This window comes from Sprattus sprattus (genome assembly GCF_963457725.1).
Source record: "Sprattus sprattus genome assembly, chromosome: 14".
Taxonomy (NCBI): Eukaryota; Metazoa; Chordata; class Actinopteri; order Clupeiformes; family Clupeidae; genus Sprattus; species Sprattus sprattus.
The window spans coordinates 26982965-27004870 of NC_137912.1; the positions used below are offsets into that span (position 1 = coordinate 26982965).

Consider the following 21906-nt stretch of genomic DNA (forward strand, 5'->3'; position numbering starts at 1 on the left):
TTTCCCCATTTTCTCTGATTGCTTCCACATTAACATCAACTTCAGCTCAATTGTTCAAACTCAACTCAAACTCTTTATCTCCCTCTGTCTCACACTCTCTTGACCTCTTTCTCACTCTCTCTTGACCTCTGTCTCTCTTTCTCTCTCTCTCTGTCTCACACTCTCTCGACCACCACTGTCTCACTTTCTTTCTCTCTCTCTCTCTCTCTCTCTCTCTTCCTCTCTCTCCCTTTATGTCTAACTCTCTCTTCACCACTGTCTCCCTTTCTCTCTCCCTCTATGTCTCACACTCTCTTGACCTCTGTCTCTCTCTCTCTCCCTCTGTCTCACTCTCTATTGACCACTGTCTCCCTTTCTCTCTCTCTCTCTCTCTCTCTCTCTCTCTCTCTCTCTCTCTCTCTCTCTCTCTCTTGTCCACTGTTTTCTTTCCCTGTTGGTCTACTGCTATCGCTTTTCTGCTGTGACGTATAACTAGCACAAACCATAACACCATGATATATTTTATTCTCTTAGTTTCTGTATTAATTGTTTTAAATCATTCTAAACTGCACTGTTGAAAACCACCAGTCCTCTGATCTGTGTCTCCATGATTACGTGTGTGTGTGTGGGTGGGTGGGTGTGTGAGTGATAAACAGTTTCCATGTTTGGTCTTGCTTCCTCTAGGGAGATGTACAGTCTAGCGTGACATGATTCACACTGACTGTGGGTGACCTTGGAAAGTAGCCCTCAGACACACAAGTACACACAAGTGCACACAGCCAGTGCCTACCCCATTTGCTGTGCTATAGAATCAAGGGCTAAAGCACTATTGTTGTGCAACGATTATAGTAAAGCAGTTCTAGAGGTCCTCCGCCATTTCTGAATGGTTTCATGTTTCATGATTCCCCCATATATACTATACAATTCTGTAGTCAGTTATAATAAAGTAAAGATTGACTACAGAATCACCTACTGTCCAGTTGTGCGTGTGCGTGTGTGTTCGACAGGGTGACTTAAGAGCTGAGAATGTGACTAAATGGTGTTTGTTGCATGTTTGCTTTGTTTCAGGTAAATGTTACAGTGGATTACATCAGAGCTGCTACGGAGACCGGCACAATTCCAGCCTTCCCAGAGCGCACCTGTGCCACTGTAACAATAGGAGGCATGTAAGTACCTCTTCCGTGAAGCATTACACAGGAAAAGGTCAAGCCACACCGCATCCCCCACTTGTTCTAGTACAATTCCTGAAAGCAGTTAAGATAAGAGAAAGAGAGCATTGTATATCGTAGTTTGTATTGCAACACTATGATTGGATACGGTCTTCATAATGTTAAAGTAGGGACAGACATGTACGTTTGTACCAGTTCGATGCCATACTATGCAGGATCGTTTGCTAGGTTGAGTGAAGATGAAACCATTTTGACTGCTCAGAGAAGGCATTCAGTGGTATGACAGTGTTTTGTCAAGGTGCTGGTGTGTGTGAGGCCTCGGCACAGGAGGTCACCCCCTTGCTCCAACTAATTGCCCATCCTGACTGAGCAGCATGGTACATCGTGTGTAACAGGTGGTGCATAAACCCCAGGGCCTTACAGAACAGGCGGAGTAGCCGGTTGTACACTTGGACATATTTCATTTGCCATGTCAGCAGTGTGCATCCCACTCAACACAACTAAGAGGCTGCCGACACCATTTCATGGTGCTCAACACATGCCAAAAGACCACCGCACACAGACCACCAGAAATGGAATAGGACAAATGCAGTACAAATACAGCATAGTAACACTATGTTGTCTATATTAGTTTATTACACGGCTCTTCTTAATGCTGTAGAATGCTCCATTCACTTGAATGGGGCTTCCCAACGTTCTGCGGTCAACTATTTTCCGATAACTGACCGTTGCTATGCAGTTAATGACCGCTGTCAAGGAAAGTGGCCTTTTTGCCTCTGATTCACATCTTTCGTAGCACTCCGCAAGTAGTACGGTAACTTATCAAGGGAGTTTCAGCGGACGGTTGAGCAGCTGTGTTCTACAGAATGTTCAACTGTCTTTGAAGTTCAACGTCTTTGGCGAACTATTTCTCTGCTTTTTAACCTCACTACGTAGGCTATAGTAACAAAAACAAATACATTGTAAAAGACACACTGTGTAAAGTATTTTTTTTAGTTTTAGCCGTATAATAAGCGGGATAATGTATAGAACGCCGGTCATTGTCGGGAAAATAAGCCCCTTCACGGTGAATCAACACCCCTTCGCTTCGCGTCGGGGTGCTGTTCGCCCTGTCGGGGCTTATTTTCCCGACAATGACCTGCGTTCTATACATTATCCCTTACTTATTAGCTGTGTGGTGTGGTGTGTGTGTGTGTGTGTGTGTATGTTGGATGGTTTCCCTGTGAAGCTTTTGCAGTATTGGCTCCATTCTACATTGACATAGCCAGCATAGAAATAGTTTTCACTAGATGCTCATCCTACTTCAGTGTGATCATGATGGAAGAAACATCATGTGTGCTGTGACAGGTCATCTTACCTACATTCTTTTACAATGGAGAGCATCATTAATCTCTTTCTATTTTTGTCTTCATGTTTAGTCTAGTCTATAGTATCTTCGCTGCGGGATGCTGCTGTAGTCTCTTTACCTGATCTACTTGTAGAAACCCTCAGCCTACACGTACCCAATCCCTACCGTACTCTCATACACTTATTCTACCCCGTACACTGTGCTAGCTTTTTCCTACAATGTAAATAATTGCCACCATCGGCATCGACATTCTGTTCCATTACTCTCCTTCCCCTTGTAATAATAACCTTACGAGGACACTGTATACACACTGAGCTGTAACAATACTTGAATCCTCCCTACCTTATCCTCATGTGTATGTGTCCTTTATATACCATGTTATATTTGTATGTATTGTGTACATTTACCCCATGTGTTACTGCATGCTCTTCATGAGTTTGATTTCGTCTGTCATGTCCTGATTGTTTACCCTTCCCTTCTGCCACAAGAGCCCCCCTCCCTCCCCTTCTGCCACAAGAGCCCCCCTCCCTCCCCTTCTGCCACAAGAGCCCCCCTCCCTCCCCTTCTGCCACTAGAGCCCCCCTCCCTCCCCCTTTCTTTTTCTATCTCTCCCCGGCTGGCCTCGTGCAGATGGGGCCCCCCTAATGTGCTGCAGTTCAGCTTAAGGTTGCTTCCTCATCAACAGGGAGTTCTTCCTGCTCTAAGGCTCTGTAAGGCGCCTTGAGACAGTCGTATTGTTTTGGCACTATATACATTGAATTGAATTGAATTGAATTGAATTGAATTGAATTCTGTCCCTTTCTCTCCCTCTGCAGTAACATTGCTGAGGCCCTTGTCAGCAAAGGTCTTGCCACTTGTATCCGGTATCGTCAGGATGATGACCAGCGCTCATCTCACTATGATGAGCTCCTAGCCGCTGAAGCAAGGTGATTTGCTGCACACTCACATACTCACACACTCCGTAAGGCACATCTTGACTTTGATCGGTCGTTCACATTAGCATATTAAACATTTCTAATGTTTTTGTTTGTTGTTTTCAGCATGACATGATTGAGAGTGGTCCAAATGACATTATGTAGAAGACTGTATGTGATTTGAGTAGTGGCAGTGGATGTGTGAAGCTCCAGGCCAGTGGTTCAATAGTGGAGCTGCTGATCAGGAGATGGAAAGGCTGCAGTGATCTCTCCACTGAGAGTAATGGCCTTGAGCAGCTCAGTGATCCACTGAGAGTAACGGCCTTGACCAGATCAGTGATCCACTGAGAGTAACGGCCTTGAGCAGATCAGTGATCCACTGAGAGTAATGGCCTTGAGCAGATCAGTGGTCTCTCCACTGAGAGTAATGGCCTTGAGCAGATCAGAGATCCACTGAGAGTAATGGCCTTGACCAGATCAGTGATCTCTCCACTGAGAGTAATGTCCTTGACCAGATCAGTGATCCACTGAGAGAAATGGCCTTGACCAGATCAGTGATCCACTGAGAGTAATGGCCTTGACCAGATCAGTGATCCACTGAGAGAAATGGCCTTGACCAGATCAGTGATCCACTGAGAGTAATGGCCTTGACCAGATCAGTGATCCACTGAGAGTAATGGCCTTGACCAGATCAGTGATCCACTGAGAGTAATGGCCTTGACCAGATCAGATGCAGCTGTAGTCAGCTCTGGATGGAGTCACAGCCTGTCTGTTATCGCTCATCCTCTGCTGGAAATATCAGTCAGTGCAGCCCACCTCAGCCTTTTAAGTGCACTTTTCTCTGTGCTTTGTCTATGAATAAAGTTATTTGGGGTCATAGATTGCAGAGATTAAGGAGGACTTTTGTGACTAGTGGTGATAGGGCTCCGGTTGGCTGGGGAGAAACTGAACCCACCCCACTTCACTAAAGGGCTTTACGTTTCCATCCAGTTTTCTGTTGAGTTTGTTCTCTCTCTCCGACTGCCCCTGTGCCTCCTCTGCCTCCCTCACCCGTTGCCATCCTTTCTCCACTGTTCCACTGGAGATGTGGAGATGAGGTAGAAACACTGGGTGTTCCACAGTCCCCCCTGAGCCTGCTCTGAGAACATCTCCTTTCCCCTCACTTGCTCGCTTGGTCTCGCGACACACACACACACACACACACACACACACACACACACACACACACACACACACACACACACACACACACACTCACACTCACACTCACACTCACACTCACACTCACACTCACTCTAACGCGCACAGTCACACATACTCACTCTTTCTAACACACACACACACACACACACACATTCTAACCCTCACACTGGGATTAGTGGATTGAATTAAGAGGTGTTTGTGAGACTTTGTGAGTTTCTTCAGCACTGTGTTCACAAAAATGTTCACTTTTTTTCTAAATGAAAATCTTTCCAAGAAATATTTGACTGCAATAAGAAACGATTTTGTGGATTTTCTGTAGTAGTCAGCAGACCTTTTCCTAACGCACCCAGTTTTGGGTATATGTGGGCTGAACTGTTGCGGCGTGATTGATTGCAGAGCCATCAAGAATACTAAAGGGCTGCACAGCAAGAAGGAGTTCCCCATTCACAGAGTGGCTGACATTTCTGGGGTGAGTACAAGTGTGCATGTGTGTGTTCACTTTTCCCCCGTCTAACACTCCCTCTCTCCCACTCTCAAGTGTGCATGTGTGTGTTCACTTTTCCCCCGTCTAACACTCCCTCTCTCCCACCCTCAAGTTGCCACTGCCTGGATGGTGTTTTTCTCTTCTGCTCCTGTGCAAGGAGATATAAACTGCTAATGTTAATGAGCATGATCATGTTTACCCGAAATGGCATAATTAGGTTGCAGTGCACAGACACACACAGACAGTATAAAGACTGAACGCAATATTTTGTGTTCTGCCATGCAGCTGATGCCATCGTATAACCAGTGGACAAATTGTGACTGAAGCATTCATCTCTTAGAATTCTCCTTTGTCGTAGATTCCCATACTGATGTGCACTCTCCTTCACATCACTTCATCTCCTTGCATCACAGCAGCATATGCCTCAATCCACAGATCTATGGTTCAAATGGTCACAAGACTCTTCTCATCTGACCTTTAGTAACAGCATCTGGTTATTGCATGCTCCTCCACTGCAGCGGAGTCTTCTGCTCTGGTGCCTTTGAAGGGGGGCATGAATAAATGAGGATGGATGAAGGACTAACGTGTTTGTGTTTTTGTGTGTTTGGCTCTTCTTTCTCCTTGCACTCACTAGGAGACGCAGAAGGCCAAGCAGTTCCTTCCATTCCTGCAGCGCGCTGGTCGCTCTGAGGCTGTGGTGGAGTACGTCTTCAGTGGCTCACGCCTCAAGCTCTATATGCCCAAAGAGACTTGTCTCATCACCTTCCTACTAGCTGGTCAGTATCACAGTGTGTGTGTGTGTGTGTGTGTGTGTGTGTGTGTGTGTGTGTGTGTGTGGGGGGGGGGGGGGGGGGGGGGGGGTTGTGGGTGTGTGTGGTCAAGCCTCAAGCTCTATATGCCCAAAGAGACCTGTCTCATCACCTTACTACTAGCCTGTTAGTGTCACACCACATGCAATTTCAGTGCTGTTCCAGGAATTGTAGTTGTTTCTATCAGGGAGCTTAGAGAGATTTCATTTACATGGACATCTTTGACATGTTGCTCAGTGATGTCTTAATGTATCCTGTCATCTGGCACCCCATCCCAAGATCCAAATGATTGTTGTTGAGTAGTAGCCCACCGTTTTTTGGGGAGCTATTGCTGATGTTGTGGCCAATCATCTGGATTGGGCTCTTCGAGTGATCTTATTATAAAGAGCCTCTCACTTCCTCTTCACATTTGAGTGACTTCCTGTTGGCATCTGCTGTGGCAGCTTGCTGTGGGTGCTGTCTGATGTACCGGCTGCTAAGCATTTAAAAATAGCCCTTCAGCTGATGCAGGCGTTTACCATATTCTTCATGTAGACATCTGAGGACATTTCAGATCACTCGCAGACGTTTCCACTCACTTCCAGATGCTGACATGCAAGTGTTGTGTGGGTTTGGCAGGCCTCTCCACCCCCCACATCTGGCCTCTAGGTCTAGCCCAGGTTGAAGGGATCTTACCTTGTGGATGATGGGTGGTGCTGAGCGGTTCAATATGAACTGGGTTCAGAAGGTCATGGCCTCCTACAGTGTGAACCATGCATGCTGTTTTGAGATGGCATTCACTATGAGTGGTGCTATGGTCTGTGACCTTCAGTGGTCTGTGACATTGAACACATGCATTCTGAGGCAGGTGTGTTCTGTCCAGGGGATGGTAAAGGAAATGGGATGAAATATTCCCGTGTCGACGTGAGATTTCGGCCTGTTGATGGCATTGGAGGTTTACCACCCAGGCCCCAAATCTGTGCGTAGATTATTCAGCTTCTCCTCTATCCTTGGGTTATATCCTACATAGATTATTCAGCTTCTCCTCTGTCATTGGGTTATATCCTACATAGATTATTCAGCTTCTGTTCTGTCCTTGTGCCATATCTATCCTACACCAATCTAATAAACTGCTCTGTTGACTGCCATAGTATACACTTTTGTTCTGCAAACCCTAGAAATAGGAACCAAAAGCATTATGTTCAGTTGTGTCATGAACAGATTGGGATGTTCTTGTCTCTCTCTCTCTCTCTTTGTCTCTCTCTCTCTCTCTCTCTCTCTCTCTCTCTCTCTCTCTCTCTCTCTCTCTCTCTCTCTCTCGCTCTCTCTCTCTCTCTCTGTGTGTGAATAATGGGTGAGCCTTTGCTGGGTTGGAATGATGCTGACTTAATTTGCCCTCCATGTAATCGAGGCCTCTTTATCTCTCTCTGTCCATCACAACATCATGATTTACCAGGCTGAGCAAACAGTGTTAGCAACTTCATCCATTCCCTACAGGACACCATACATTTATAATGGCATCAGTACGGCTTAATTGTGCATGTCCGCTACTGTGGATATTTCAGTTAATTTGATCATTTGTTTTTAAATGTCTTCCACCCCATCTTTTTTAATAGTTTTTTTTCTCCCCATGGCATTTTAGGCTCATGCTCGGCAGTTTGGGATGATGTACATTTGAGTTTTTCTGTCAGTGGCCTGTCATTATCTGCAGCTAATCTTGTGCCTCTGGACTATTTCCCTTGTGTGTTCCCCGTGTGTTCCTCTATAAATGTGTTATTCTGTCACTGATATTAAAGTAATATCATTAGAGCTCCATACTGGCACCGGCATGATGCAGTGGGTACGGCCTTAGGAAGTGATCATTCTGTAGGAGATTGCTCTTGGTCTCAATGCTGTTACTTTGTTGACTTGTTAGTCTGAGATTAATATTGATTGATACAAATGACCCCAGTCTGTTTTTAATCGGAGACATTTCTGTGTGAATCAGGACTAACTCAGCCTAATAACTCCAGCAGCCCACTCCACAAGTCCCTTGTGAGATTGAGACCGTATGAGTGTGCCTGTGTGTGTGTGTGCACATATGAATGTGTGTGTGTGTGTGTGTGTGTGTGTGTGTGTGTGTGTGTGTGTCTGTGTGCCCATGTGAAAGTGTGTTTATGTGTGTGTCTGTGTGCACATGTCCATGTGTGTGTCTGTGTGCACATGTCCATGTGTGTGTGCGTGCGCGTCTGTCTGCGTCTGCGTCTGCGTCTGTGTGCCAATTCCCGTGTGTGTATCTCAATGGGGCCCTTCACAGGGGTATATGGCTCTTATCGCATCTTCATGTCTTTATCTTCATTGCAGCCATATCTCTCTGTGCCCTCATTTATTCCTTCCTCCCTTTGTCTTCCCCTTCCGCTTGTGCTTTCTCTCCTGCTTTGTGTCTCTGTCAAAGTTATCTGCTCATGTTTGCCGTAGATACCTTGTATTTAGGCGTTTGTGAAATGGCGGTGCTTTGATAAGATGAGGGCAGAGCGATGCTTATCTGTCCCAGCGTGTGCGTGTCAGAGCGCTGCCTGCCCCCACTCTCACTACAGGCCTGACCAGCAAGCACACAGAGAGGGATTGATCCAGTCTCCATCACACAGCGCAGCTACCGTCTAGAGGAAATGTGTAGTTAAGAACCAAATCTGATCCCAAGTTAAGCATTTGGGACTAGAGGAACTGAAAGAGTGAGCTGTGCTGTCAGTCTCTCACATCTCAATTCTTGTTTTTCTTTGCTGAAGACATAGTTCTATGCTGTCGATCCAAATGATATGGAAAAGACCATTAATACCTTTTAAAGACGGACCAGCCTCTATGTGTGAGCACTGAAAGCCCACCAAGCTCAACATTCCAAAACCAACTTGTTGAGCTTACAATGTTGGGAGAGAACTCATCACACCACTTTTCTTTTACATTCACCTTACAACTGGTGACCTCATCAAATCTCACAATATGGTGTGCTGTGCAGGTCGTAGACTAAAGTGCGCCTTAAGGGTGGGACAAGCCTAAAGTCGTCAAATATTTTTCCATAGCTGTTTGTCCGTTGGTCCTGCTGCTCTCTGCTTTGTCTGAATAGAAAGACAGAGAAACATAGCGTAGAGCAGGGGTTCTCAACCTTTTTGACTCCGAGGCCCAACTTTTCGTATTTGTTACAGGTCGGGGCCCAACAAACACCCCGCTTATTTTAGCGAATCTATATTACATTAGGCTAATTGAATCTATAATCCATTAATTCTAATTAATAAGCGATTGTTATGTGCGAGAAAAAGCACCTGCCACAGGTGGAAGCCTAGAAATAAATAAAAGAAAATCTAACTCTAGATATTGCATCAAAATTGTATTGTGCACCAGAAAACAACATAAATACACACAGAGAACTGAATTGCAAGCAAGGAAATTAAACCAGAAAAGACACAAAAGATAGCATGTACTCAAAACAAGTGATGGAACATGCAAACAAGACCACTCAGCTATGGCTAATTAAAATAGGTGATGCTTCAGACATGCAAACAAATAGGTTCAAATAGATCAATATAATGATTAGAATGATTTAAATAATGAATTCAATCTGTTGCTGCAATCTATTATCAACATAAATAGCACCAATCATTCCTGGGCAGTCGTTTGAGTTGGTAGCTGTCCACAGAAAAGCATTTCCACTCCAACGATAACGCACAAAAACAGCACGAATACAACTTTACTGACGTCCATCGAAGCCTATACATTTACGAGTAATCACTTCAGTCAGCGTGTATTGTAGACACTGTTGTTTAATGGTATTTTTTTCGTGCTCTCTCGCCGTCAAGCAAGGAATATATGCGAAACACAATGCTGCCACTCGACGGTCAATCGTAACAATTATCCCCTGAAGCAATTCGGAACCCCTCAGTCAGCCCTCCGTCTTCAACTATGTTGAAGAGCCGACAGTCACCGCCAACCCAAACTGATACAGCATTGGTCACCTCGTCACGGACTGGTCTAGTTATTTTCCTAGAAACGTTGTGGAGTGTGGGTTGGCAACCATCTAACCTGGGGTTGCTTTCTGACGGGTGCTTTGCATTAAGGTGATAACTTAGACAAGTTGCTTCTGTGACAGCTAAATTCAGCTTGACAAATGTTACATACAACTTTAGATTTGTCGATTGTTCCGTCATTTTGCCTTTTACACAGAAACTTTCCGCCAAACAATCCCTCAGCTCTCTCCATCTTTCACTACAGTGTCGGTCACTCCTGCCTTACTGACTGCCAGTGTCAGTGGTCAACGCACACCGGAAGTAAACACAGTTGTGTTAACTGCATTCAAATATTTGTATCACATTAATCTCGGCCACAATAATATCATAACTTTGACGTCCTTCATTAATATTGTTCTCAATTTAAAATCAGAAACTCGCTCCGCGGCCCACCAATGAGGGAAAAAAAATATCTGAAACATTTTTGCGGCCCAATGGATAGTGCTCCCGCGGCCCATGGGTTGAGAAACCCTGGCGTAGAGCATAGCCTTAGAGATCCATTTAGCATGAGGACCATTGATGGATAGCGTTTCTCATACCATTAGTAAAGATAAATAAATGACATTCGTCACAGCACAGGGATCAGGAATAATGGGCACACAGATGAGTCAGTGGTGTGTATGTAGTGAGTCTTTTTCTCCCTCTCTCTTCCTCTCGCCCTCTCACTCCCTCTCTCCCTCTCTCTCTCTTTCTCCCTCTCTCTCTCTCCCTCTCTCTCTCTTCTTCGCTCTCCCTCTCTCTCTCTTCTTCTCTCTTCCTCTCTCTCTTTCTTCCTCTCACTTTCTCTCTCCCTCTCTCTCTTCCTCTCTCTCTCTTCTCTCTCTCTCTCTCTCTCTCTCTCTCTCTCTCTCTCTCTCTCTCTCTCTCTCTCTGCTGCTGCTGCAGTGCAGCTTATGTTGATGCTCTGCATTCCTGGAAAAGCCGAGTTGAGCTGAGTGCTGCAGCCATGCGACTCACCCCATTGTGGTAAGGAGTATTTGTCCTTCCACTCTTCTCTCCGCCTGAGGGAACACAGTCCTTCCACTAGAGCCCTCTCCTTAGCATTAGCAGCCAATTAGGAACTTCCTCATGTTTTTATTATATTCAGAAGCTGCTCAAATGTTAATGAATTGTGTTTGTTATCCGCCTTCTATATTCTTGTGGTGGTAAGCCTTGGGGAATACAAGAGACCCAACTTCTATGTAGGCCTCTTTTAAGGAGCCTTGTGTTGCCTGCACACTTGCAAAACATAAAAAATGATGTGTTCATTCTAGCTAAAATCATTTTTTATTACAAATATGTGCTGTCGTCTGTAGACCTTTCTCACATTGCAGAAAGAACAGATATGGGCCAGGTAATGCAAGGGGAGATTGTCCGCTAGTCAATTGATTGCAGAAGGCATCGTTGTCTCGAAAGGGTAAAAAAAAAACATGCTTAAATGGGTCACCAAATATCTTTTGGGACCCAGGTAAAGTCTGTGTGTTAAACGCATAGGGACTACCATCTCTCTTTCAAACCACTTATCTTGTGTTCTTGAGTATGTTCCTGTGTTAATAGGGTTGTTCTCACTGCTCACAGTGCGACTGAGGGGATCTTTGCTTGTGGGAGCCACTATCCAGCAGCACTGTCAGTGGGAAAGAGGTTGTTTAGTTAGAGGCAGAGTTAGTCGGGGAGGATGGGGATGGCAAAGGAGAATGTGTAATATGTGGGTCCTGTGTAGGTAGATTTAGTGCTGGTGTGGGGTAGGGGAGGAGCATGAAGGAAGTGGAGTTGTGTCCTCTTTTGGGCCTCTCTTCTTTACGCATCATTCACCTCCACCAGAACTCCGATCCCCCATTGCTCCAGTGGGAGGAGGGAAGCCAAACAGTGAGAGTACTAGAGCTCCAGTGTCAGCCCTCTGAGGGCCCCTTGTGGAGGAATAAGAGCCCTGGGCCCCGTGACTGCAGTGTCACAGAGGCTTGGGCTTTTCCTGCCCATGACGGGAGCCGGATCATCAGAGAGCTGATGAGACACCGACTGCACTTCCCACTCAGAGTGTGTGTGTGTGTGTGTGTGTGTGTGTGTGTGTGGTCACTGGTCAGTGGAACTGTGTCTGTATTCCTAAAGATGTTTCAACCCACCAAGGCATAGCCTTGTTAAGATGATGACCCTATGTATTTCTGAACATCCAGATGCAAGACAGAGAAGCTATAGCAGGCTGCTGCTATACATAAAGTCAGTTTAGGATTGTCAAATCATTAAAGTCTGATATTGCCTGACATGCTGCACCATTTGTAATATTTTGAGTAAACTGCTGTTTTATGAAATGTTAATTAGGTTGACTTTGATGCAAAATGTAAGTAAGGGAGAGGTGTGCGGAAAATGATTAAATCCATAGGTTTTCCTACATCTGCATACTACTCTTAATCCTGAATCCTCATCCTCATGTCCTCACAGTAACTTCAGTCCTCACACTGTGTGTGCCTGAATGTGTGTATGCAGAGAACAAGGTAGTGAGAGCTGGAGAGTGTTTTTCATCACAGAGAGTGGTCGTCTTGGCCTGCATAAAACATAGCGCTGACTGCACTTCTGTTCCAGGTAACACATATGCTTTGGCCACAAGTCATTTGTCAAGCAGTTATTTCAGGCCAGTGAAGGGGTGAGGTGAGGAGGTGGGGGGGACCAGGTAGGCTCAGGCCGTATTTTATCTGCATCGTTCCCCAGCATCACAGATTAAAACGTTAGATCTTCCACACCGGCCTCACAGCAGACTGCATGGTGCCATATTCTGAAACTTTGATGAGGCGTGTGTGTGTGTGTGTGTGTGTGTGTGTGTGTGTGTGTGTGTGTGTGTGTGTGTGTGTGTGTGTGTGTGTGTGTGTGTGTGTGTGTGTGTGTGTGTGTGTGTGTGTGTGTGTGTGTGTGTGTGTGTGTGTGTGTGTGTGTGTGTGTGTGTGTGTGTGTGTGTGTGTGTGTGTGTGTGTGTGTGTGTGCCAGGCGCGTGCGTCCGTGGAAAAGTGTTGTGGTAGATGGAGGCATCAAGTGATAACTCAGAGAATCACAGGAGAATGTCAGTCAGAAGTGGGAAGAGCACAGTCCTGCTGAGGGGAGTCAAACTGAACGTCCCCTGCAGAGAGGCGGGCAGGCACACACACACACAGACCTCTAAGCAATCACACCCTATAAACTCTTAGCCTGAGAAATATCGATTTTTTTTGTACAGGTATGTGGATGAGTGTGAGACAGAGAGAGAATCACAGAGCTGCAGCGTCAGGGAATGTTTGTGGTCATTAGTGTAGAACTGAGAGCAGTCATGCTGCCTACAACCTTATCACCGTGGTACCAAACAGGCCCATCCTAAACACTGCCCTCCTCTACCCACCTCTAATGACCGTGGTACCAAACAGGCCCATCCTAAACACTGCCCTCCTCTAGCCACCTCTAATGACCGTGGTACCAAACAGGCCCATCTTAAACACTGCCCTCCTCTTCCCACCAATAATGACCGTGGTACCAAACAGGCCCATCCTAAACACTGCCCTCCTCTACCCACCTCTAATGACCGTGGTACCAAACAGGCCCATCCTAAACACTGCCCTCCTCTAGCCACCTCTAATGACCGTGGTACCAAACAGGCCCATCCTAAACACTGCCCTCCTCTAGCCACCTCTAATGACCGTGGTACCAAACAGGCCCATCTTAAACACTGCCCTCCTCTACCCACCTCTAATGACCGTGGTACCAAACAGGCCCATCCTAAACACTGCCCTCCTCTACCCACCTCTAATGACCGTGGTACCAAACAGGCCCATCCTAAACACTGCCCTCCTCTACCCACCTCTAATGACCGTGGTACCAAACAGGCCCATCCTAAACACTGCCCTCGTCTACCCACCTCTAATGACCGTGGTACCAAACAGGCCCATCTTAAACACTGACCTCCTCTACCCACCTCTGTCCTTTCTCACTCGCTCTCAAACAGGCCCATTTAGATAGACTATTGATGGGCAGTTTGAGTGCAGAGCAAAGCAGATTCACATTTTGTTTGCTCGCTCTGTGTGTGTCTCTCTCTGTCTCTCCTGTTCTGCGGCTAAACTGAAGTGTGCCCCTCTCCTCTTCACCACCCCCACCTTGCTCTCCTGCCGAGAGGAGAGGTGGAGGAGAGGTGGAGGAGAGGAGAGGAGAGGAGAGGAGAGGAGAGGAGAGGAGAGGAGAGGAGAGGAGAGGGACATGTTGGTTTGAACACATGCTGCAATCCTTCCCCATCATGAGTCATTGTGGAATCTTTTGGAGCTAGAACTGTGGCTCGTGCGAGGGCGTCTCTATTCAGACCCTGTGCCCCCTCGCCCATATATATAGATCTGTGCCGTGATGTGCCAGCTTGTCCTATTTTAATGCCTGTCAGTTACTTCACAGCTTTAGCCTACTGCTGACAGTCCTCTCTACATTCTGGGGGGGAGGGGGAGATGAGCAGAAAGATTCTTTCTGCGGGTTTCTGCATACTTCTATATTGAGTTGAAAATCAGTACAACATGTTCTTTTATACCAAGGCCTTGTTAGTTGTTGGAATGCTCCATACGCACATAGAACAGTGTCCATCAAATTTGGAACTTTTAGTAACCCTGACTTTATCTCTGAAGACATGTGAATATTTGGCATATTTTACATCTGTTTCATGTGCATTTAATATGCATGGTCATCAACTAACTGTAGTACATTAAATTCACTGGGCTATCATGCTTGAGTTGCTTTGATCATGGGATGACCTTAGCAAATCTCTTCATTGGAAGAGGCACCACGAAAAGGGATGAAGCATGATGTTTGGAAGCATGAAGATTGTCGTTAGAGGTGTAGAGGATTGAATTAAGTGATCTGTCCTCTGAGTTCAAGAGAGGAGAAGAGATGAGCAGAGCCAGGCTTCCCTCAGGGATATACTTCTGTTAAATGATAACACTAGACATGTTGGTATAATATCTGAAGAGTCACAGGTGGGGTTGATTATTTAATAATCAATAGTTCCAATCAGTTAACAAAAAACTTTGACAAAAACTACTTTTTTAATTTGAATTATCAATGAACTTTCAATATAATATTAGAATTTGTCATTTTATTGACTGTATTGGACTTTTTAATGAAAGTCTGAAAATGTCCTATATGCTGTTAGAGTGCCTAGTTACTAACCCAGTGGCTAGTGGTTTCTAGTGGCAGTATTTTAAAACCACATCTTCAGTTGCCTGATCTTTTCCCTCTCATTTCTACGTGCGTAATATGTTGTATAATATAATATGCATAGAGGTTTGCTGCTGTCTATAATCGCTTAGTCCTGTTTCCCCCATGAGCCTTCCTGCCCTCTTTCTCATGTGGTACCTGCCTGGCCACATTGGCCTTGCTAACCCAATCCCAGTGTCTAAAAATACTCCCAACGTGGTTGCGGCAAATCACTTCCTGCTTTGTACGAGCCAGACGCTCCAAGCAATTTAAATGCTAATCTGGAACTATTTACGCACTATTAAGAGTTAATTGAGTTGTTTTGTTTGCAACACAGTGCAGATTAGAAAAAAAAGTGCTTTTTTGTGAGAGCGTTGTCTGCAGGCAACATTTATGTGTGTGTGTGTGTGAGTGCGCTCTTGCACATGTTTGTGTGCATCCTTTGGTTAGGTAGGAAACTGTAGGCTTGCTTTTCTGCAAACACAACCATCCTGTACCAAAGCCTTTTGCATGGAAGGACTCCTGTGTGAGTGCTAAAGACAGAGATAAATATGAGTTATCTTCTGAGGGTCCAGTCACCTCTAGAGCAGATGAGTCCCCAACAGCCCCATGTGGTGGTGTGATGGTGCATCAGTTGGTCCCAGAGTTCACAATCGATCCTTAGTGGAAGAGTTCACCTGATAAATTAAGACTAATGTGGCTTTGCTAGAGGGAGGTTAAAAGGTTTTCACCTCCAAACCAGGCCATGGCTTGCTCTGCATAAATCGATCACCTTCCCTGCTCCCATTGTGCAAACTGTGCTGGATGGAGTAGGCCTGTTTGTGTGCGTGCACTGGAATTAAACAAGGGCTCAGGGGCGACGTGGACAGTTTCTGTCCTCCTACCTATCTTAGAACTTGTCCTTGTTTGATGTTTTTTTTTTGTTGCAATAAATACAAAAAAGGGGAGCTGCAATGGAGCTTGGAGTTGTTTTTCTGAAAGCATTTTTTTTTGGTGGCATCAAATAGGTGTGCAGTGCACATGGCATAGAGAGTGCAGCTACAGCATCATATATAAGGGGGGGGGGCACAGCTTCTACAGCATCATATATAAAGGGGGGGCACAGCTTCTACAGCATCATATATAGGGGGGGGGGGGGCAAAGCTTCTACAGCATCATATATAAGGGGGGGGCACAGCTTCTACAGCATCATATATAAAGGGGGGGCACAGCTTCTACAGCATCATATATAGGGGGGGGGGCAAAGCTTCTACAGCATCATATATGAGAAGGGGGGGGGCACAGCTTCGACAGCATCATATATAGGGGGGGGGCACAGCTTCTACAGCATCATATATGAGGGGGGGGCACAGCTTCTACAGCATCATATATGAGGGGGGGGGCACAGCTTCTACAGCATCATATATGGGGGGGGGGGGGGGGGGGGGTAGTATACAGCTTCTACAGCATCATATGTGAGGGGGGGGGGGTACAGCTTCTACAGCATCATATATGAGGGGGGGGGGCAAAGCTTCTACAGCATCATATATGAGGGGGGGGGGGGCACAGCTTCGACAGCATCATATATGAGGGGGGGGCACAGCTTCTACAGCATCATATATGAGGGGGGGGGGGTACAGCTTCTACAGCATCATATGTGAGGGGGGTACAGCTTCTACAGCATCATATGTGAGGGGGGGGGGTACATCTTCTACAGCTACAGCATCATATATGAGGGGGGGGTATACAGCTTCTACAGCATCATATATGAGGGGGGGTACAGCTTCTACAGCATCATATGTGAGGGGGGGGGGGGGGGTACATCTTCTACAGCTACAGCATCATATATGAGGGGGGGGGGCACAGCTTCTACAGCATCATATATGAGGGGGGGGGGCACAGCTTCTACAGCATCATATATAGGGGGGTATACAGCTTCTACAGCATCATATATGAGGGGGGGTACAGCTTCTACAGCATCATATGTGAGGGGGGGGTGGTACATCTTCTACAGCTACAGCATCATATATGAGGGGGGGGGGGCACAGCTTCTACAGCATCATATATGAGGGGGGGGTATACAGCTTCTACAGCATCATATATAAGGGGGGGGTACAGCTTCTACAGCATCATATATAGGGGGGGGGGGGCACAGCCTCTACAGCATCATATATAAGGGGGGGGGGACAGCTTGTACAGCATCATATGTGAGGGGGGGTACAGCTTCTACAGCTACAACATCATATATGAGGGGGGGGGGCACAGCTTCTACAGCATCATATATAAAGGGGGGGGCACAGCTTCTACAGCATCATATATAGGGGGGGGGGGGGCACAGCTTCTACAGCATCATATATGAGGGGGGGGGGGGGACACAGCTTGTACAGCATCATATATGGGGGGGGGTACAGCTTCTACAGCATCATATGTGAGGGGGGGGGGGTACATCTTCTACAGCTACAGCATCATATATGAGGGGGGGGGGCACAGCTTCTACAGCATCATATATGAGGGGGGGGGGCACAGCTTCTACAGCATCATATATAGGGGGGGTATACAGCTTCTACAGAATCATATATAGGGGGGGGGGGGGGGGCACAACCTCTACAGCATCATATATAAGGGGGGGGGGACAGCTTGTACAGCATCATATGTGAGGGGGGGTACAGCTTCTACAGCTACAGCATCATATATGAGGGGGGGGGGGCACAGCTTCTACAGCATCATATATAAAGGGGGGGGCACAGCTTCTACAGCATCATATATAGGGGGGGGGGGGGGGCACAGCTTCTACAGCATCATATATGAGGGGGGGGGGGGGGGACACAGCTTGTACAGCATCATATATGGGGGGGATACAGCTTCTACAGCTACAGCATTATATATGAGGGGGGGGGGGGGGGCACAGCTTCTACAGCATCATATATGAGGGGGGGGCACAGCTTCTACAGCATCATATATGGGGGGGGTGGCATTCCATTAAATAATGTGAAGCTGTGCATCTGAATCTACTGGATAGGTTTGACATGAGCTTTAGATCACCCTTAATAGGGAAGTCTGTGATCATTTTGCTCTGCTAATGCTCATGATCCTGGTGCTCCTGAATGTGGTAAAGACATATGCTATGCTGTACTATGCAATATGACCCAATGTGCTGACCCAATGCCCCTTTCTCCTTCCTCTGTAGGTATTGAGTGTCCTCGCGGGGGCAGGAACATTCCAAGTGGCGTTCAGGTAGCAGAGCCATTCAGTGAAGAGGCCATGATGTTCACCAAAGAACTCGTCCTTCAGAGAGAGGTAAGGAGGTCGTTGGCGCTGTAGCCGTATAACCACAGGCTCAAGTGGATTGTCTTGATGCTATAGATTTGGGCATCCATTTTCCAGTTACTTTATCTTGTCACAAGTTGCTCCAATCACAAGTATTGGTTTCTTTCATGTTGAGCTCTCTTGAGCTGGTCGTATCTTCATCCATCCCCCTACACCACAACAGTCTCCAACTCAGATACAAACTCTGCTGGCATTCCTCATTTAAGTCCCATCTTAAGTGTCATTCAAAGCTGAACTTGATGGAAGATAAACTATTTTAGCTCATTGATGAGAGTCTATGAAGCATCAGTGGAGTTAAGGGGTAATAATTTAGCCCCCTAAAGAGGCCAAAGCCCACATAAGCCTTCCCTTTTAGTGACATCAGAGTAAGCAGAAATGAATTGCTCCAAATTATCCCTCCTCTCTTTTGCTTTCCCCTGCCTGCACAGCACTGCTCCACCCCCCCCAGCCCCCCCCCCCCCCCCCCATCCCCATCTCACTGCTCTCTGTCCCCCTTCTTTCTTATGGAAATGCTACCGTCTCCCCTGAATGAAACCGCTAAAGCGTAACCTAAATTCAAGGGCACTCCTCTGTCCTTTTCACTGCATCTTTCTCGATCACTCTCCTGATCTGTCTCTCTCTCTCTCTCTCTCTCTTCCCCTACCCCTTTTCCTTTTTTTCGAGAATGCTCTTGTCCCTCTTGTTCAGCTCATTCCTGATTGTCATGGAAATGCTACTTTTGGCCAGAGGTGCAGAAGGATAGCTAAAAAGCTGACCGTTAAAGAAACGGCTCTCAGAAGCACTCTTAACACCGGTGGTGGGAGTGGAAAGACTTTAGGAATGGTCCCGCAGGAGACAAAAGTAGCTAAACACAGATAGATTCACACCATTATACTTACGGGTTCCCCTTAGTTTTCCAGTGTGAGCTATCTGGAGTTTGTGGTCCGGTTTTTAAAAGACCTCGACTAAATCTCGAGTGAATAGACATCTGAGGCCTACCCGTTTGAGTACATGTTCTATGTATCTGAAGCTCCTCAGAGCAGTCTTGACAGTGGTGTCCATGCAGTGGCTTACAGTGTCACTCAGAAAGCAGTTTTTAACACAGCCTTACCCCATGTGCATGTTGAATAGGCATGGTGCTGCTTCCAGAACTAATTCATCCCTTTTCACGTGTTCTTCTCATTCATCAAGGGTTTCTCATTGATATGTTTACCCTTTACTTATCATTGCATGGTCTCCATTCTAGTCTGCTCACGTCCAGGGCCTCAGTGTGGTTCTGTCTGACTGCCTCTGCTCTCAGAGAAACTGGCCCATTTCTAATGGCCTCTTAGTGTGGCTGTGTGGCTGTCTGCTCCTGACTTTTATTTCTGCTCATTTATGGTGAAGCTAAGGGTGTAATTACAAACAACAGTTTATTTAAAGTCTGGAGTCTGTGAGTGCAGTTGTGATCTGGGAGCCATGCTCACCTCTTTTCTCTGCTGTCCGAGATTCCGTTTCTTCTCCTGTACAGGGAGGGAAGGTGAGACTGAAAAACATCCCAACGGGACCTTTATCTAAATTTTGTATGAGTTACTTTTTTATCTGAAGCAATTTATGGAATAGAATTATAGCTTTTCAATTAGTTTTCGAGCCAACAGGTGTCTCTGAGAGATTGTTTTTGTTCTGCCTTTTGTATAATAGTTTTTTCCTCCATTCACTACTTCAGTTGAATGTGTTATGTGAATATAAAATGTTATTGGAATTCTTTGAATTCCATCTGAAGAGACAGAAAGTCAAGTAAATATTACATACAGTGGTGGCCAAAATTATTAGAACACCTGACAGATCTGAGAATAATTACCTTTTTTTGCCTCCAAAACATGATTTAATTTCATAATGTTCATGAAACATGCAGATGGTTGTTCTGAGCACAACATATATCAGATGAAGTGAGTCCTACTGTTTTTATCCACTTTTAACTTTAATATGTGGTACGTTCACCTTTTGCATCAATTACAGCAGCACATCTCTCTGGCATAGAGTCAATGTATTTCTTGAGAACTTCAACAGTTATGTTATCCCATGCCTTCTGCAGGTCAAGCCAAAGGCTTTCCTTGGCATGTACAATAGATCTGTCAAGTTTATTTTCCAACTTGCCCCAAATTTGCTTGATGGGTTTGAAGTCCGGACTTTGAGAGGGCCGGTCCATCATTTTCAATGTTTTAGCAGATTCCTTGTCGCCGGTAGTTTCGGCAATAGTTAAAATAATGTTTAGGGTCATTGTCCTCTTGGAAAATAAATCCAGGCCCAATAACACGTCTCCAAGAAGGAACATTGTGCCTCACCAGAATGTTGTGATATACTTTTGTATCCATGATGCCGTCAATTTAGCCAAAGTCACCTGTTCCTGAGGCTTAAATTGCACCCCACACTATAATACTACCCCCTCCTTGTGTAACTTTTGGCAAGAGACACACATTTTTATACCTCTCCCCCTCACTTCGTGGAACATACACGCTTTGCTTGTTGCTATTCAACTATTCAAACCTGGATTCATCAGTACACAACACTTAAACCAATCTTTCTTTGTCCATTTCTTGTGTTATTTTGCAAATTTCAGGCGTTACACTCAATTGTTCTCTTTCAGTAATGTTTCTTTGCTGCTATTCTGCCAAAAAGTCCTTCTTCTCCCAGTTTCCGACGAACAGTTCTTGAAGACACTGTTGCACCATTAGTCATTGTGATGTTGATCTCGTTACACAGTTCTTTTAAATGCTTCACTTGTGTGTCTGAGAGTTGAAAAAAGAAACCTCTCCCCTTTCGGTTCTGGTGCCATGGCGGTCTTAAGTGTACATTACAGTGCTTGGACTGCATCTCAAGTCCTTGGCTATGCGGCAATAACTCCAGCAAGTATCAAAAAAGCCTTTATTCGAACCCGTTGCTCACTCGTTAGCTCCTTCACCTAAGCCATGTTCAAAAAGCAACATGTGCTTCGAGACTGCTTCTAGAGGCTTTGAATCTATAGCATTTGGTGGTGTGGCCTCAGTGACAAAACCCTGATGTTACCAACCACTTAATGAGCAGGATAGGCCTTGTACATTCAAAATAATCACCGAGCTGTGTCCTAAGACTCTTGCATCACCAACAATTTAACCACAATAACACCTGTAAATGATGACACAAGTCATTTGGCTTCTTCTGTGCAGGAACATCATTGTGTGACATTGACAGTGAAATAGGCCTATCTTGTTTTTGTACAGAAAATGGCCTAAAACTCATTATGATGGCTCTAATCTATTGTTTATAGAGCATAATGATGACTTTGTAGATATTTCATTAGTTTTAGGGTATTTTAATGGCCAATTCAATAAAAACAACTGAAAACTCTTAAATATGTCTAGTGTTCTAATAATTTTGGCCACCACTGTATATGTAGGCCTTTCTGAAGACGTGTAGAGAATATGCCTGCAGGCCAGGGGTCAACCTCAATCAGACTGAGGTCTCTTTAAAAGAGATTAACACGAGCTTCACTCCCTCGGCTCCGTCTTATTTAC

General features: G+C 45.7%; 1 protein-coding gene across 1 annotated transcript in view; it reads left to right on the forward strand.

Annotated features, from left to right (window-relative positions):
* The window catches only part of snd1 (staphylococcal nuclease and tudor domain containing 1), a 142598-nt gene that overhangs the window by 33133 nt on the left and 87559 nt on the right, over window positions 1-21906 (forward strand). Inside the window, exons 12-16 of the mRNA XM_080851628.1 lie at window positions 1048-1145; window positions 3312-3422; window positions 5010-5082; window positions 5732-5873; window positions 18255-18364. Coding sequence (XP_080707754.1) covers window positions 1048-1145; window positions 3312-3422; window positions 5010-5082; window positions 5732-5873; window positions 18255-18364 — 534 coding nt within the window. The remainder of the gene's footprint in view (window positions 1-1047; window positions 1146-3311; window positions 3423-5009; window positions 5083-5731; window positions 5874-18254; window positions 18365-21906) is intronic.